This window comes from Barbus barbus (assembly GCF_936440315.1).
Source record: "Barbus barbus genome assembly, chromosome: 25".
NCBI classification, from domain to species: domain Eukaryota; kingdom Metazoa; phylum Chordata; class Actinopteri; order Cypriniformes; family Cyprinidae; genus Barbus; species Barbus barbus.
In genome coordinates, this window is record NC_136753.1 from 28,101,278 (window position 1) to 28,119,795 (window position 18,518).

Sequence of the window (18,518 nt, forward strand, 5' to 3'; positions counted from 1 at the left end):
GTTTCCAACATTCTTCAAAATATCTTCTTTTGTGTTCAGCACAAGAAGAGACGCAACAGTGTATCGGCCGATAATCGGTATCATCCGATAAAAACAATAAGCCGTTATTGGCCAATTGTTTAAAAACAGCTGCTGATATATGATATATTATACGGTCAGCTAGTCATTATCACAAAATAAGCCACAGACAGGGTGACCAGGACCCTAATGTGACGCAAAGGAGTCTTGATTTTGGTGGCAATGACTGGCTTATTGTCCACTGTACTGTGTATTTCACAACTATATACTGAATGAATAAATATGTGGACAAGAAATATTGATTTCAAAAATAAATGTTGATTCCATTTTTAGTTTCCGAGTAGATATTTGAAAATCTTGTCCATCCCTATAGTGAATATAAATTTTTTTTGTTATCCTAGTTATTAAATTAACAATCAGCTGGATGTTGCTCTTGTCTAGCATAAGGCTTGTTTACAAGTCAAACTGATGTTTGATTTGTGAGTGAATCATTTTTTGACTCGGTTCTTTCCATCCAATTCAGTTGAACTGGTTGATTCTAAATGATTCATTTACAAATCATTTTCATCAAAATGATTTTTTAACAATCCTTATCCACTAATCACAAATGATTGAAAACGTGTGGGAACCCTGATAAGGTGATGTTTAACCCAAGTAAATGATCTTTTCATGTGCACTTTGTAACAAGTACAAGTTCTGCACGTAACTTTGATTCTAACACATCCTGAACACTTTTTCAGCATCAAGCCATTTGCACAAAGTCCTTACTCAAACATACCTGGACATGTTCAACCACCCTTAGGTAAGTATACTAGTGCTCTAGTAGTTCATTACGAGCACAGCTCACCCCGCTTCAGTTTCTTCTGTTTATGTGCATGGTTGAGTCTTAACTGGCGCCTCCTTGTGTTTGTCCAGGGTATGAGCCTCTGGCCCCTCCTCTCCCACCAGTTGCCACCGCAGTGCCCGTGTGGCAGGATCGCACCATCGCCTCCTCCAAACTGCGTCTTCTGGAGTACTCCGCGTTCATGGAGGTCCCGCAGGACCAGGACTCTGTGAGTAGACAGGAGCGCTCCACAAATATGCTTATCTAGAGAGTTGAGGGAATAGTGATCTGGATTAGTGTGTTAGCTAATTAAATAAATATGCTGCATGTTTCAGAGTAAAGCGCGGCACTCTGTTCTTTTACACGCGAGAAGCTCATGATCCGTTTGCAGCATCTCAGAGCGGCTTGGTTCCCAGTCAATGCTGCTTCACATGACATCCATCTCCGCTTCAACATGCATTTGGGAATTCATGCACCAACTAGCGTCCCAAACTTGCAATGTAAAAAATGTAATGTTGTAATGTTTTTTACTTGTAGCATGTAAAAAAAAAACGGCTGTTGCCAACGCAAAATAGCTCATTGTAGTTTTCCAACCAAAATGAAATCTAGATGGTTTAATGCTTGAAAATGTTCAGATTAAGACACAAATATTAAATATAAATATTAGTGTTGTAATTATATGGTTGAAATATAAAATTAAATTATAATTTTATAATTTTATTCTCATTGTTTTGCATTTTGTAAAAACTACAATAACAATTGTTATTATTTTCTCGTTGCATAGTATAATAATAATAATCATCAATGAAATAATAATAATAATAATATTTTAGTCACATTAATATATAATTAGAACATTTCTGGCCAAAGTTGCTGCCCTTCAAATAAGCAGAGCAAGTATTAAAAAAATACATTTATTAATAAACTCTTTTTTATTAATAATAAATAAACATTTTAAATGTAAAAAATATCAAATACAATCTGACTTAACTAATGAAAATGTTTTCTTTCGGTTCATTAACAAAAAGATCAAGTATTTTATTATTAAGTATATTATTACATTTTGATTGCACTTTCAGTTTCAGAGTATATATTATGTATACATAAATCAGGACCATTTCTATAGTCAATACACATTTTTCTAGCTATCCTCTGCTACACATTAATTAAATTAATAATCAGTTTGCTATTGCTCTTGTCTTATGTTATCAGCATAACTGAGTGAAAAGTTTAAATGATGAATACTCAAGAATTTCTCAGTATTTGGTTTGTTTCCTTTAGCTCTAATTGCATTGTTGCTGACTTAGAGACATTAATCCACTTGTTTTTACATAGTCATATTTCTTCTTTCAAATTAAGACAGATATAGCATAGATTAACTTTATTAGTGAGCCTTAAGTTGCATACAGAAACGGGGACGGCTCATGATATATTTGACATTTCCCTTTACAGTACAGCAAACACCTGTTTGTTCACATTGGCCAGACCAACCCCTCCTACAGCGACCCTCTGCTGGAGCCGGTGGACATCCGACAGATCTACGACAAGTTCCCCGAGAAGACGGGAGGACTCAAGGAGCTGTACGAGAAGGGCCCTCAAAATGCCTTCTTCCTCGTCAAATTCTGGGTGTGTGCATGTCATTAATGTGAATATGGACACAGTATTGTTACTGCTACAAATATGAATGATTCCTTAAATCATGCAGCTTGAATCTAGCCACTTGCACCACAGTACTGAGTTTGTTTTTCTCTCTCAGGCGGATCTGAACAACAGCGGCGTTCAGGATGGACCGGGCTCCTTCTACGGAGTCAGCAGTCAGTACAGCAGCTCGGAGAACATGACCATCACCGTCTCAACTAAAGTCTGCTCTTTCGGGAAGCAAGTGGTGGAGAAAGTTGAGGTCAGTGAGATCTGCCTTTAATTGACTGAAAAGCGCTAGTGTTTCTCGTATCTGACCGTGCTTTACTGGATTTACAGACAGAGTACGCTCGTGTCGAGGGAGGGAAGTGCTTGTATCGGATCCATCGTTCTCCCATGTGCGAATATATGATCAACTTCATCCACAAGCTCAAGCACCTGCCTGAGAAATACATGATGAACAGCGTATTAGAAAACTTCACCATCTTACAGGTACACCAGTATTTCATAGAGAAGTAAAGACTTTAACACTCTGTCATGTTTATAATTATCTGTATTGTTTTGTAGGTCCACAAGCTTTTTTTTTACCTAAAGAAATTAAAATTTATATCACATTTAAAAAGAGGCATATCAATGATCAAGATTTCATTTAATTCATTAAAGTAGTTTTAAGAAATAGTTGTAATTGATGGGGAAACGCAAAATAAAATAAATCTTTTCAATAATATAATTAGAATTATGAAAATATACAAATTTGAAATGTAATAATGGTGTTGATGATAATGATAATCTTAATAATAGTAATATATAAAGATGATCAGAAAAAATGTCACCATATAACACTATAAAAGTATAAATGTTTTATAAAATTTACAAAATTAAAAAGAATTTAATTTCTCACACACACACACATTAGTGCTGTCAAACGATTAATCGCATCCAAAATAAAAGTTTTTGTTTACATAATATATATGTGTGTACTGTGTATATTTGTTATGTATATATAAACACACACATTCATGTATATAATTAAGAAAATGTTATGTTTATATATAAAATGTATAAAATAAAATATATACATGTAAATCCATGTAAATATTTTCAAAATTATATATTGTATGTGTGTATGTATTTACTTACTTACTTTTACTTTTGTCATTTAGCAGACGCTTTTGTCCAAAGCGACTTACAAATAAGAAAAAGTAACTAAAACTAAAAAGTTACAACTCTATAAATACTATCTACCCACATATTTAAGAAAATAAAGAAATTAAATAAAATTAACACATGCATATAACAACAACATTTCAATAATAAACATATCAATGAAAAAATTTAATAAAAAGCTACTACTATCCCTTGCCGGTGTCCCTGCCCGGTGGAGTCGCACGGTAGAGTCGATGGTCTTTACACTCTATGTATTTATATATACATAATAAATATACACAGTACACACACATATTATGAACAAAAACTTTTATTTTGGATGTGATTAATCGCTAGACAGCACTAATATAAATAATATATATATATATATATATATATATATATACTACACACACACATATATATATATACAGTGCTATGCATAAGTTTAGACACCCATGCTAAAGTTGACTAAAAAGAGAAATAAAAAATCATCTTTTGGAAATTGAACTTAATGCCTTAATTTAAAAAATTAGGAAAAATCCAACCTTTAAGGACACCAATTTTCTTTGTGAATGAATAATGTATCGTAAATAAATAAATGTTCTTCCTTAAAATACAGGGTGCATAAGTCTGGGCACCCCTATGTTAAATTCCCATAGAAGCAGGCAGATTTTTATTTTTAAAGGCCAGTTACTTCATGGATCCAGGATACTATGCATCCTGATAAAGTTCCCTTGGCTTTTGGAATTAAAATAGCCCCACATCATCACATAGCCTTCACCATACCTAGAGATTGGCTTGGAGTACTTTCCATAAGATCATCTCTCAATGCAAATCAAACCAGCTATTAGGCTAACTGAAATAAAACCATGGCAATCTCTTACAGTGTTTTTCTTCTCTGTTTGACCTGCTACAGGTGGTGACCAACAGGGAAACCCAGGAGACTCTACTGTGTATAGCGTTTGTATTTGAAGTGTCGACGAGTGAACACGGTGCACAATACCACGTCTATAGGCTCGTTAAAGACTAGCGCCACTGCCAGCTGTTCTGACAACAGACTTCTGTTGCTTTGCACAGTCCCTCCGTCACACGTATGGAGGAATATGCCAAATTGTCCAAACATCAGAGGAATACGCCAAAATGTTACAAAAAACCAAATGTTTTGCTTTTGTTCTAAACCTGGTACAGAATTTGAGTCTTTGAGGACATAAAAAATATAGTATTACTCTGTTAAAAAAAAACTTTTTTGTATTTGTTTTTAAATGCCTTAAATACAAAATGGGTCACGTTGGTTTTGTTGCATATACAGATCATAGATGTCTTTTAAGCTTTGTTGTGTCTCCACAGAGGGAATGTGAATGTGTTTGGATGGGAAAGAATGTCATGAAAGACAACGTGTGCTGTTTATAAGCAGTACATGCAGCATTTTACAGTGATATAAAGGTGAATCTCACAAAGAAACGTCTCATTTTACCCTAAAATCAGAAGGAAAAATATAGATCATATATATCTGTTTTTAGGACTACTTTTGCATGTTATTTTCATGAACCACATTTTTGCGCCCACAATTCTTATTATAATGCAAGAGAGAATGCTATTAAAAATTTGCATAAAGGCAATGCTTTTTTATTTTTTTTTGCATTACAGTATGTAATGTGATTAATTTTCTACAACATAATAAGTTTATTTATGCATTTTCATAAAGAAAAATTGTATTCTATTTTTTTCTTTTGATTTTGGGGTGAAATATGACCTGGACGTGTTCTTGCTAGGTTTTGTGAGATTTACCGGATTTGTAAATGAGGACCAGGTCGCCAGCGGAGGTTTTACATTCATCTTTATAAAGGACAGACGTACTGCAAACACACTGCAGTTAAAGTTCAGGAAAACAATTCCTGGATTTTATTTAACCGAATAACTACAGATGATACTTTGTTTCATCGGCTGTCCTTTGAAGAAGAGAAAAGGCGTCAGAAACCGTTTTGCAGGTACAAAAGGATTTTGAGTAGTTGACCCAAATGTGAGTGCCTTTCTTCAAAGAACACAAATCCATTGATACTCTGAAGTGCCTTTTGACTACCTCTTGACGTAAAATAGTAGGAATAGATAAAGCGATCAATTTCGTTATGCTACAACGTGATAAAATATTTAACTCTGCTGTTCATCGAAGCTTTCACGAGATGCATGAACTGAGGAAAGGTCAGATTGTTTAAAAGTCAAGCCTGAATGTCACTCTGGTACAAACAAAAAAGTGCTGCCCATCGAGATTTTAAACATTTAATCCTGGAACAATACCTCGATAGAGTTTAGTCTTTTTAAATCGGAGGACGTTGCATTGCTGTCGTATCTGGTGCTTTTTAAACCCTTGAAGAGAATGTTTGCATTTCCAAGCTGTTTCTTACTCATGTCTTTCTATTTTTTTTTTTTTTTCTCCACCGTCACTATGTATCTGCACTGTATATATATATATTATTATTTTTTTTGCATCAAGTACAATTTTCTCGGAATTACATGTCAGATCCTTTAGTTTTGGGTTCAAGCATCAGTTTTTCTTGTATTCCTGGTGTTCAAGTGTAAAAGGGAAAGTCATTAATGTCACCCTGTGTAGCACAGATGTGTGTTCTTATAGTTCTTATGGTTTGTGCATCTCTCTGAATCCTCAGTCGGGAATCTTGTAAAAATCTTTTCTTTTTTTTTATAACAAGAATGCACCAGGTGTTCGAAATGGAATTACAGAAATATGCCATTTTTAACAGCGCTGAACTGGGGTCATGTTTTGCTACTACTGAAACTGTAATGTTTGTTTTCCCATTAGAGAACTAAAACTTGAATTTTCGACCAGATTCAATGTTTCAAATGTTGTTTTTTTGTTGAAGCCATGTAGCGATTTTGTTCCACTTGCCCCTAAAATTGAAAGACGGCACCATTGTATGGATAATGTTCTTGGGATGGTTGTTAGACATGAGTTGGTGCTCGCTGATAGCAGTTTTATGTCTAGATGCGTTCTGAAGGTACTGCTAATTCTTGGGTACACCTTAAAAATGGAAATGTAATGTATATTGGTACAGCCTTAACCTACTTTTTGTGTGTTTGAACTTCAGTGACGACAGTTTCCTCAATTGTATTTTTTCTTACAGGCTTTTTTGTTTCCTTTTTATAATTATTGTTATTATAATGATTAATTTTATGTTTGCTCTTCGACTTTCGATTGATGCTATATGCATACATTGAAAATTTTGTGTGTTACTGTTATTTTATGCCATAATCTAAGTGGTGTTGGCGAAAGCTTTCCTCTTGTTTTTAACAGTTCATTGTGGCCTTGGTTACCAGTTGTGCATTGCAGTTATTATATCTTCAATGTTAGGGGTTTGTACAATATAATCAAAACAATGTATAGCAATACCAATAAAATGGCATGGGTCTCCTTGGACCATATTTCTTAAAACACACTTACAACTTTGTAAAAGTGTCTTCTTCTCTTTCACATAAATGAAGCTGGCAGAAAATATTCTTGAAAACAAAAAGAGAACAAGATATATTTAAATGTCTGACATTGCAATTTCTAAAATGGGCTATATAGCAAGTTGTGAAAGGCAGAATGAACATGTTGACTAGTATTTTGTATTGAATTATCACCAACTGCTGCTTTTCTAAAATTCAGCGTTAAAAAAAATACCTTGGTACTTAAAGGAATACTATGGTAAATGTCCAAAAACTCTCACATGAGTCGCAGAAGTTCTTCCTTCAGAGGGTGCTTCAGAAATCCTACATTGAGCTGCATTTAAAATTCAAGATGCTTGTATTTTTCCCCTTTTTTTTAACTCTAGAAGGTACTTTTGCTTAAACGTATTAAGTCATTTGATTCGTACGCACGAATAAAAGCGCTCCATCCAAATTATTTTAAAATAAACATGAGAACGTCATCGCTAGTATTCACCAACGCCCCCTGATTGGTCCATCTTTACAAGCGCTGAGAAAAGTAACAGGAAACACATGACAATATCATCTACCTAAGCAACGGTCTGGAAAATCATTTATATCCCCGAATAGTGATTTAACAGCTATTTAATTGAAATTAGACAGTGAATATTTAAAATATTACAATTAATATTTTGAGACATTGTACTTTGCCAAAACAGAGACAATAATAAGTGAGCGCTCCGGTAAGAAAAAACTCAATTTCCCAGCATTCCACTGTAATAACGTGGCGCTGGTAATGACGAACACGTGACTTTAATGCATTTGCTGCAAAGTAGCTCTTGCAGGGAAACAAACAAACAAAACGTAATCTTCTTTAAACACTGTATTGAAAAACTCTGAATATGCGCGATACAACCTCAAAGACGCTTTATTTTGCGCTCAGCAGGTGAGAGATGAACACGTTTGCTCATTTTACAAATTAAAAGTTTAAAGTTAAAGCTGAATGACTTCTCTACAGACGACATCCAGGTCAGTGGCAGATGAGGAAGTAGCGGTCTGACTGTAGAAAGCTTGTTAATAACGCCGAGAACACTTTTAGATTGATAGAGAAATAGTGTCCAGCACTAAAGGTAAGATCAGATCTCCAGCACATATGACTTGATTGCATTTAACAGCGTTTAATTGAATGCATTCTGCAGTATTTGAGCGCAGATGATACATGCTTTGATGTTTTGTTATATGTTTGCACCAGTCACTTTCAGGAATCTACCTAACTTATCATTTTATAAACGTTAACATTTCATGAAAATACCACAGTCCACTTTAATGTTAGAAACTATGCACCTGGAACAAGTTCATTTGTTTTGCATATTACAGTGTGTGTGTATATTTGCACACACGAGCAATATAGATATGCATTTATAAATTATATTAGTATATTATATTAAATTATACACACTCATAGTACTTTTTGTTATTCAACGTTTCCTGGTAAAATCTATGGGAGCCCATAAAAAAAAATAGATATAAGAATAATCAGAATTGCAAGAACAGTCAGAATTCTGAGATTTTTAAAAATTAGATTTTAAACTCAGACTTCTCTGAAGAAAGTTTGAATTGCAAGATAAAATATCGGAATTGCGAGAAAAAAAGTTAGAATTCTGAGTTTATATTTCTCATTTCTTACAGTTTCATGCCGTTCTCAGTTTATATACAGGTCCTCTTCAAAAAATTAGCATATTGTGATAAAGTTCATTATTTTCTGTAATGTACTGATAAACATTAGACTTTCATATATTTTAGATTCATTACAACACAACTGAAGTAGTTCAAGCCTTTTATTGTTTTAATATTGATGATTTTGGCATACAGCTCATGAAAACCCAAAATTCCTATCTCAAAAAATTAGCATATTTCATCCGACCAATAAAAGAAAAGTGTTTTTAATACAAAAAAAAAGTCAACCTTCAAATAATTATGTTCAGTTATGCACTCAATACTTGGTCGGGAATCCTTTTGTAGAAATGACTGCTTCAATGCGGCGTGGCATGGAGGCAATCAGCCTGTGGCACTGCTGAGGTGTTATGGAGGCCCAGGATGCTTCGATAGCGGCCTTAAGCTCATCCAGAGTGTTGGGTCTTGCGTCTCTCAACTTTCTCTTCACAATATCCCACAGATTCTCTATGGGGTTCAGGTCAGGAGAGTTGGCAGGCCAATTGAGCACAGTAATACCATGGTCAGTAAACCATTTACCAGTGGTTTTGGCACTGTGAGCAGGTGCCAGGTCGTGCTGAAAAATGAAATCTTCATCTCCATAAAGCTTTTCAGCAGATGGAAGCATGAAGTGCTCCAAAATCTCCTGATAGCTAGCTGCATTGACCCTGCCCTTGATAAAACACAGTGGACCAACACCAGCATCACTGACTGTGGGTACTTGACACTGGACTTCAGGCATTTTGGCATTTCCCTCTCCCCAGTCTTCCTCCAGACTCTGGCACCTTGATTTCCGAATGACATGCAAAATTTGCTTTCATCCGAAAAAAGTACTTTGGACCACTGAGCAACAGTCCAGTGCTGCTTCTCTGTAGCCCAGGTCAGGCGCTTCTGCCGCGGTTTCTGGTTCAAAAGTGGCTTGACCTGGGGAATGCGGCACCTGTAGCCCATTTCCTGCACACGCCTGTACACGGTGGCTCTGGATGTTTCTACTCCAGACTCAGTCCACTGCTTCCGCAGGTCCCCCAAGCTCTGGAATCGGTCCTTCTCCACAATCTTCCTCAGGGTCCGGTCACCTCTTCTCATTGTGCTGCGTTTTCTGCCACACTTTTTCCTTCCCACAGACTTCCCACTGAGGTGCCTTGATACAGCACTCTGGGAACAGCCTATTCGTTCAGAAATTTCTTTCTGTGTCTTACCCTCTTGCTTGAGGGTGTCAATGATGGCCTTCTGGACAGCAGTCAGGTCGGCAGTCTTACCCATGATTGCGGTTTTGAGTAATGAACCAGGCTGGGAGTTTTTAAAAGCCTCAGGAATCTTTTGCAGGTGTTTAGAGTTAATTAGTTGATTCAGATGATTAGGTTAATAGCTCGTTTAGAGAACCTTTTCATGATATGCTAATTTTTGAGATAGCAATTTTGGGTTTTCATGAGCTGTATGCCAAAATCATCAATATTAAAACAATAAAAGGCTTGAACTACTTCAGTTGTGTTGTAATGAATCTAAAATATATGAAAGTCTAATGTTTATCAGTACATTACAGAAAATAATGAACTTTATCACAATATGCTAATTTTTTGAAAAGGACCTGTATAGCTCACAATTCTTACTTTTTTCTCAGATTTTTTTCCCCGTGATGGAAATGGGATTCTCTAAAACACTGATAACTTTGTAACATTGGCCCAATCATATTATTAGCCATTTCAACACACACGTGTTTTACAAAAAATAAAGGGAACAGCACTTTCAGGGTTCATCCCACTCATTGATGTGAGCATAAGTATTGGGACAGTTGAACATAAGGCAGATATAAAAGATTAAAAGCTATTATTTAGTTGCAGATCCCTTGCACACAATCACAGCAGTGAGTCTGTGACCCATAGACATCACCAGACTCTTTGAAATACTTTTCCCAGCCTTTAATGAAGCCAATTCCAATTATTGCTTGTTTTGGGGAGTTTCTGCCTTTACTCTCCTCTCCAGCTGGTGAAATTCATGTTCAATCAGATTTAAATCTGGAGATTGACTTGGGCAATATAAGACTTTCCATTTCTTTGCCCTTATAAATTCCTTGACTGAACTGGCAGGGTGTTTTAGGTCATTGTCCTGATGCAATAAGAAGCACTTCCCAATGAATCTGGTGGCATTTTCTTGAATATTGGTAGTGAAGATGGTTTTGTACGCTTCCAAATTCATTCTGCTACTGTCATCATACATTAAGTCATCAGTAAAGTTGAGAGGGCCTGTTCCAGAGACAGTCATGCATGCCCATGCCATGACACCACCTCCACCATGCTTTACAGATGAGGCTGTATGCTTGGGATCATTGCAGTTCCCTTTTTTTCTCCACATTTTTGCTTTCCCATCACTTAGATAAAGGTTCATCTTTGTCTCATCGGTCCATAAATACAGTTCCAAAACTCTTCTGGCTCACCTTTGTGCTTTTTTGCAAACTCTAATTTATTCTATTTTTGGTGCTGGTCAGAGGTTTGCATCTTGCTGTGTAGCATCTGTAATTCTGTGTCAAAGTCTCCTGAGGACAGTAGATTGTCAGAGCATCACCCCAGCTTTCTGGAAGTTGTTGGTGATTTTACAGACACGTTTTTTAGGGTTCATTTTCACAGCTTTTATGATTTGTCTGTCATCAACTACTGTTGTTTTCTCAGCCGATCAGGTAGTTGTTGGTTGCTGGTGGTTTCCAAACTCTTGATTTCTCCATGCCCTTTGTTTTTGCTAGAGCTCTAATTGACTTCCTCTTTTCTTTTAGCATCCAAATTGCTTGCTTTTCTCTCAAAGTCAGCTCCCTCATCTTCATCCTGGTTTGTGTGTGTCATCATCGAATGCAAGATTCAGAATGCAGAAGTAATGGATATAACTGATACGACACATTCCCTGCTTTTAATATCTGAAGAATTAATGCAACAGGACACAGCTGATCACTTAGAAAGACCTGTGAGGCAACTGCTCCAATACTTATGCTCACATCAGATAGAGGGATGAACTCTAAAAGTGCTGAACTTCTTAGCTGGTAAAGCATCTATGTGTTGAATCACCCAATAATAAAATGTGACATTCTGTAATTTTGTCTCATATTCATCTTTTAATAATATTTGTAAATGTCTTGACTCCACAGCAACAGAGCAATTTTGTCTTTACCGTTCCAATACTTTTGGAGGCACTGTATGTGTGTGTCTTTATACACACACACATACAAGGTTGTCTTCGCAGTCACTCTGCTGGTAGTGTTGTGTACAGTAAGTGTCACCATGGCAACACAGTGAGTGGACCTTTGACCGTCGGGATTGAGGTGGAGCCATAATGATATTTATGGGCTGTATGATTTATGAGCGCTGTGTGTCAGATGAGCATTTGTGTATCAGGGACTCTGTCTGTGCTTTTACTCTGGCTCAAAGGTATTTCAGTTACTTATACGGCTGTGGACTAACAAGCACCAGTCTTGCTTATGTTTTAGGCAGGTCAGGTAAATATGAAATATGTTTTATTTTAGATTGGTGAAGTGGTGGTTTTGTGTTGATGAGGTGGGAGCTGAATTTTTATATTTCCACAGTATATTTCATACATAAAGATAAACCAGTATAGTTGTAGTCTCACTAACCCCAAAAACTTTTAATGCACTAAAAAAGTTTTTTTTTTTTGTGCAGTATTTTGTGTAAACGGTTTCAAACGTACAGTGACACTCGTTCTGAGAAATTCACAACTGATTCAAACAGTTTTGTTTTGTGTGTCGTAACTGGTTTAAGCTTAAACTGGATTCTCTCCTTGATAGAAGAACTGTAACCATCCCATAAGACCCATCGCCATGACAACCTCAGCACCAATCAGATTCCGTGTCTTCTCTCTCAACTGCTGGTGAGTTTCCTTAAGATGAAGAAATACAGAATTCTCATATTCCTAAATTATATTTAACTGATCTTACTGGGAATGTTTTATAGCTTTTCAGAAAAACACAAAACAAAAGCTAGATCCTTTAGAACACATTATGCTACTCCATTGGATAAAAGATGTCCTTGCATGAAGTTCCAGTTAATTACACAATATCCAGTAGGACTATAAAATGATCATATCATACTTCTTTTTTTTTATTATTATTCTTTTATGTGATATTGTACTAAAGACAAGACAAATGTTTAAAATATTGTCAGAAAAATACGTTAAATATTTTCTTAGTTAACAGCATGATTTTTCTAAACTTTGTTGATATTGCCAGGGTTATTATATTTAACTAAAACCATAAAAAGCATCTTTATTACTTCAAATAAAATCAGAAAAAAAATCTGATCTCAATGAAACTAAAATAACACTGGAATACTAATATACTTATATAATTCATAATAAAGATTTTTCATCTATTAAAAAACATAAAACAAACAATTACTTAAACTATTGTATTTGAGCATTTACTGTATGTTGCAGGAATTCCAGATTTGCATTTGGAGATTTGGTTTTCATTCCTTACTGTTAAAATTACTGTTAAAATTCCTTACTGGTGGTGGATGAGGAGATACCCCCTTACTATGTAAAGCGCTTTGAGTGCCTTGAAAAGCGCTATATAAATGTAACAAATTAAATTAAATTAAATTAAAATGCATTTTGCAAAATCTTTTTATTTTCTCTTAATTTCTAGTGAAACTCTTTGCACTGAAGTTATAGTATTAACCAATAATTTACTACGAATTGTTGTGATTGTTTTAGGGGGATCCGATACCTCAGTAAGAACTGCAAAGAGCGGTTTGTGATGATCGGAGACCTGCTGAGTCAGGAACAGCTTGATATAGCGTTACTACAGGAGGTAAAACACATACACTTCCACACGTACAGATGTTTAAATACATTCTACATTCATATTCGTATTATTTTAACTGTCACAGATATTCCACACATTGAGAGAAGCCTCAGTTTAAACGATTGAGAATCATTGAGTAACTGTTGAAATACAGGTTTGTACTGTAATATTGTCATGTGTTTCTGGGCCTGTTTGTTCCAGGTCTGGTGTGAGAAAGACTTTCTGTTTTTAAAGAAGAAGCTTAGCAGCGTCTATCCGTACTCCCATTATTTTAAAAGGTCAGTCATGATCTATAATGCATGAAAATGACACATAACAACGTTTTTACTAAAGGTTCTTGAAATGCACAAACCGATATGAATAAGGACACAGATAAAGATGCATTTCTCATCTTCAGTGGTTTTATAGGGAGTGGACTGGCCGTGTTTTCCAGACATCGAATCCATGATGCCTTTCTGTACAGATACTCATTAAATGGATATCCATACATGGTGAGTCACAAACATCATGCTCTTCTACTTAAATATAAAAATAAAGACAGGAAGAATAGCATTTAATTCAATAATGCAATTTAACACATGCCATGATTGTTTCCTGTACAAGTGTGTATATATATATATATATATATATATAACATATTGCTTTTATGAAATACTCATGACTATGCATAATTAAACACAGTTTTTTTTTAAACAGTATTTTATTATGCAGCCGATCCTCTATTTGTCATTCTAACCAGCCAAACCCTGACCCTGTGAAAGTAAACCGTACACCCATTATAGACACAGACTCACTAGCTGTTGTAAATAAACTTATTTTTATGCAGCATGTATGTGGCCTCAGTTTCCTCTTTCAGTGTCAGAGATGGGTGGTTGTTCTGATGGCTTGTCAATTCTTATATCAGGCTCAACATGGCGACTGGTTTGGTGGTAAAGCCGTCGGGAAGGTCTTGCTCAACATCAGTGGACTGAAGATTCATGTGTTTGTCACTCATGTAAGTTCATGCAAAATGCATATATCCGTGTTATTTATATAGTATTATAGTATTTGTTATTGTTTATAACATTTAAATTTATTATAGTATTTATTGTTTAAATTAGTTTTGTTTGCATTTTTGTGCTTTTGAGCATTTTTTCTATTTATTCTTTTAAGCTTCTGCTCTGTTACAGCAGTTTCTTCTCTTTGCAGCTGCATGCAGAATATTGCAGAGAGAAAGACTCATATCTCCCGCACCGAGTGGTTCAAGCCTGGGAGCTGCAACAGTTCATAAGGTGCTAAACGTCTTCTATATTTAGCCATGGCTGCAGGTTTATTTTATAATTGCTCAGTTCTTCAATAATAGCCTCTTTGCAAAACTGCATCAAATTGCAACAGATTCATAAAGCAGTTAGTGCTGCTCGACTTTTGAGATCACACTGAACCGGTCAGTGGTTTTGTTGAAAATATCTCAACTTTTTTCTTGTAATATTGAGTTTATATCTCACAATTATGACTTTTTTTTTTTTTTTTTCTCAGAACTGGCTTACATATATAATGCTAATGACTGATTGTCTTTTTCAATAAAGGCACACTAGTGCTGAAGCGGACGTGGTGATTCTGGGTGGCGATCTGAACATGCACCCGGACGATCTCGGCAATAGACTGCTGAGAAACTACACAGGACTTCAGGACAGCTTCAGTGAGACCGCTAACTTTGATGTTAGTACTGTAGCGTGATGCTGCCTGGATTCTCGTAATGACTGAATGTGTGTTATAAAAAGGCACCATGCTTTCTAAATGAGGATTTATGACAGCTATCCTGTCGTTTATTTCAGGGATGTGAGGAGGGACACACTCATATATCTGAAAACCCATTCACAAACACAGATGGGCTTGTTCCATTTGGAGGAGGAGTCCGGATAGACTACATCCTGTTCAAGGTAAATATTAGATACTTGCTGGGTTTTCTACTAGTATTTATTATTAAGTGGTGTTTTTCTAATGCTTATACTGTTGCCTATGCTCTGGTTTAGTCATTTAAACAAAAGTATCTCAGAAGTAAGTAGTATCCTACAGACAAGAATGACAAGAAAATTAAACAAATTAACAAAATTATTACTTCCATGTCAGATCTACTTCTATTTAAACCGCTTTCTTTACCTCTATGCTCATGATTCATTCATACAGTGCTGTTTTTCTGGCAGGGATCAGGGGAAGTGGATGTGAGCTGTGAGTCTTTGTCCACCACTAAGGGTCCTGTTCCTGGACATCCGTTCCCTTACTCTGACCACGAGGCTCTCACGGCCGAGTTCCTGTTTACACCGACTACAAAGGGAAATGGGTGCTCAGAGAGACAATCTGGCTGTGTTTCAGGTATTTGCTCTTTATATGTGGGATATCAGTCTTGGAATATTAATAACACACATTTTTGCTTCAACAACAAACAAAAAAATATTGCCAGTAAACCAGCGCTCTCTATTTTGATGCGCTTTAATAAAGTTTGAAAATTGACTGCTTGGGTTTCCTTGCTTGTTTTTTGCATACGCAATGTGCTTTAAAGGAACAGTGCACCCAAAAAATATTAATTACTCAATCTCATATTGCTCAAAGCTTTTAAATAAACAAATATATCCATACATAAATGAATCCATAAATTAATAAATATAATATCTTTGGGTGAGTAAATGATGCTTTTTGAAAGAATTAATTTATTTGATTCAAAATACACCAAAAACAGTAATATTGTGTGAAATTGTAACATTTTACAGCATCATTACTCCAGTCTTCAGTGCCACTTGAGCCGTCAGAAATCATTCTAATATGTTGATTTGCTGCTCAAGAAACATTTCTTATCAGAGTTCAAAACAGTTGTGCTGTTTAATATTTTTGTCAAAACCATAATACAGAAAGCTGAATAGAAAGTTTAAATGAACAGTTGAAACTTTGTTAACATTGTCTTTGACACTTTTGTGTCATTGTCACTTTTGATCAATTTAATCCATTTTAATGAATAAAAGTATTGATTTATTTTCAAAAATCTCACTGAACTCAAACGTTTAAATGTTAGTGTATGGTTCTCCATTCTGTCACTTTGTTTCTTTCTCAGATAAGCTTCCTGAGCTGGTCAACACAGTCAATGAAGCTCGTACTGAAATAAAGGTGGGTCTTCACTGCGCTGAGCGCATGCGCCACACTGCGGCACGTACAGGTATTATGGGTCTGGTCCTGTTAGTGCTTGAGCTAGCAATCGCCGCTGTCCCGTTGTTTGCTCTGGGAACTGAACAGCCCTTTCCCAAAGCCTCTTTCTACCTGCTGGGGGCGCTGTGCTTTGCCGTCCTCCTCTCCACACTGATGCTGTATGTCTTCTACAGCATGGAGGTGAAGGCACTGCAAGGCACTGAGGACCAGATGAGACTGGCACTAAGTAGCTTTCAAGAACAGCTTAAGGAGTCCCCCAAGGTTTTATCCTCGGACCATTTGTGAAATCCACTAGATAGCAAGGATTCCGTTCATTTGTAGCCAGATAGTAAACCAAATGTGACGTTTGAATGGAATTAGAACTTTTTGTGGAATTATGAAAATCAATATTTTATTATGTCTTAACTGAACACTTACTTGGTTTTATTTACTGTGCAGCTTTTTCACAATCGATATGTATATGTATACATGTGCATATATGTATGTATGTTATTATTATTATTAAAATAATATATATATATATATATATATATATATATAAAAGCCAGTAAATATGGTTGATATACACATTAACATTGTTATTATTAATATTAATTAATCGTGAATATTAATGATTAATTAAAAATAATTCAAATGTATTTTTCTAAATTTAAATGCTAACAATACATAATCTCAGGATGTAAACTGAAATAATATTTTTTACCTAATTTGAAGAGCATACAGTTCTCTCACACACACAAATATACAACTAATATAATATAGTGTTATATATAATAAGGGCCTTCAAATATCAAAACTCATAAAGGTTGAAAGCCACTGCTTTAGAAGAATGGACCAGTATGAATAGCACATGACAGCTTATAATCACTCGCTAATTGAATGTTCTTTTCTTTGCTAATGTTTGTAAATGGAGACCTGCTGGGCAGGTGTTTCTGTCCTTTATTTGTTAAATGTTTCCAATCATGAGTTTGTGGTGTTTTGTTCATTTTATTGTGATCTGGATGGCTAACGGTTAAGGTTATGTCCATAAGACCATTTTGGGAAACCAGAAGAAACCTCATATCTTCAGTTATTTTCAGTTACTGTTTGAGAAAGTCAAGCGGAGAAGAATAAAACCATGCAGTGTACTGTAACTACTATTAGATTGTTTGGTCAAACCACTCCATAACTGTGTATTTTCCTTTTGTTTAACTGGTCAACAACCTCATGACTCTCTAATGTAACAGTTTATTACATAACTGTACCTTTTATAAAAAGAATAAACAATCAATTTTCAGCAATCGTGTTTTTATTTGGTTTTAATGTGATCTCTTTGCCACAAGAGTGCAGTGTTGGTCAAGTATTATGAGAATCTTTAGTAACTTAAAAAAAAATAGCTGTTATTACACAAATGTAGAGTATACTGTCGGTTGCTACATTTAGTAGATATTAGAACCAGTTCGGTTTTAGAAAATATTGTTTGATATCCTCAATATTTACATCTATGAACATGGTAAATTAGGATACAGATATTTGTGTATATATAAATTAAGTACTCCCAGTAAAATTGTTTTTTAATTGTGTGGTTATTTATTCACACTTCCTCTTTGTTCCTTTAGAATAGGACAAACCCAAAGACCTTCCCATTCGCCGCCTTAAAGAGTATACGCTGTCATTTACTGCTGGCATGTTCTAACATTAATGATGACACATTGTGGAGCGGGACCTGCCCATGCAGATGACTCGGGTGCAGTTTTGTCATGGGTGTGGTAGGGTCTGCTGTCTGCACATGTGTTT

General features: G+C 35.5%; 2 protein-coding genes across 6 annotated transcripts in view; both read left to right on the forward strand.

Annotated features, from left to right (window-relative positions):
• tead3b (TEA domain family member 3 b) overlaps positions 1-7,080 on the forward strand; it is a 33,361-nt gene extending 26,281 nt beyond the window's left edge. For all 4 annotated transcript variants that reach the window (XM_079378013.1, XM_079378015.1, XM_079378014.1 and 1 more), the window contains 6 exons: positions 759-820; positions 934-1,070; positions 2,294-2,467; positions 2,598-2,741; positions 2,819-2,971; positions 4,545-7,080. In XM_079378013.1, the coding sequence (XP_079234139.1) occupies positions 759-820; positions 934-1,070; positions 2,294-2,467; positions 2,598-2,741; positions 2,819-2,971; positions 4,545-4,658 (784 nt within the window). In that variant the 3' untranslated portion in view covers positions 4,659-7,080. The remainder of the gene's footprint in view (positions 1-758; positions 821-933; positions 1,071-2,293; positions 2,468-2,597; positions 2,742-2,818; positions 2,972-4,544) is intronic.
• Positions 7,081-7,868: 788 nt separating this feature from the next.
• Positions 7,869-17,172, forward strand: smpd2b (sphingomyelin phosphodiesterase 2b). Of its 2 annotated transcripts, none has more exons than XM_079377731.1 (12): positions 7,869-7,994; positions 8,067-8,178; positions 12,549-12,631; positions 13,475-13,571; positions 13,767-13,843; positions 13,963-14,056; positions 14,470-14,559; positions 14,754-14,836; positions 15,131-15,263; positions 15,380-15,484; positions 15,749-15,917; positions 16,651-17,172. In XM_079377731.1, the coding sequence occupies exons 3-12, from the start codon at positions 12,582-12,584 to the stop codon at positions 17,025-17,027; spliced, it is 1,275 nt and encodes a 424-aa protein (XP_079233857.1). In that variant the 5' UTR covers positions 7,869-7,994; positions 8,067-8,178; positions 12,549-12,581; the 3' UTR covers positions 17,028-17,172. The 2 variants fall into 2 exon arrangements, with proteins under 2 accessions (XP_079233857.1, XP_079233858.1); XM_079377732.1 differs by having other exon boundaries at positions 12,552-12,631.
• The last annotated feature ends 1,346 nt before the right edge of the window (positions 17,173-18,518 follow it).

Excerpts from the sequence above, each read along its gene's own strand:
- smpd2b (XM_079377731.1), top strand. The coding sequence starts at position 12,582 with ATGACAACCTCAGCACCAATCAGATTCCGTGTCTTCTCTCTCAACTGC. Across the intron at positions 13,844-13,962 it reads TACTCCCATTATTTTAAAAG|TGGTTTTATAGGGAGTGGAC; the intron begins GTCAGTCATGAT and ends TCTCATCTTCAG. Across the intron at positions 14,837-15,130 it reads GAGCTGCAACAGTTCATAAG|GCACACTAGTGCTGAAGCGG; the intron begins GTGCTAAACGTC and ends TTTTCAATAAAG.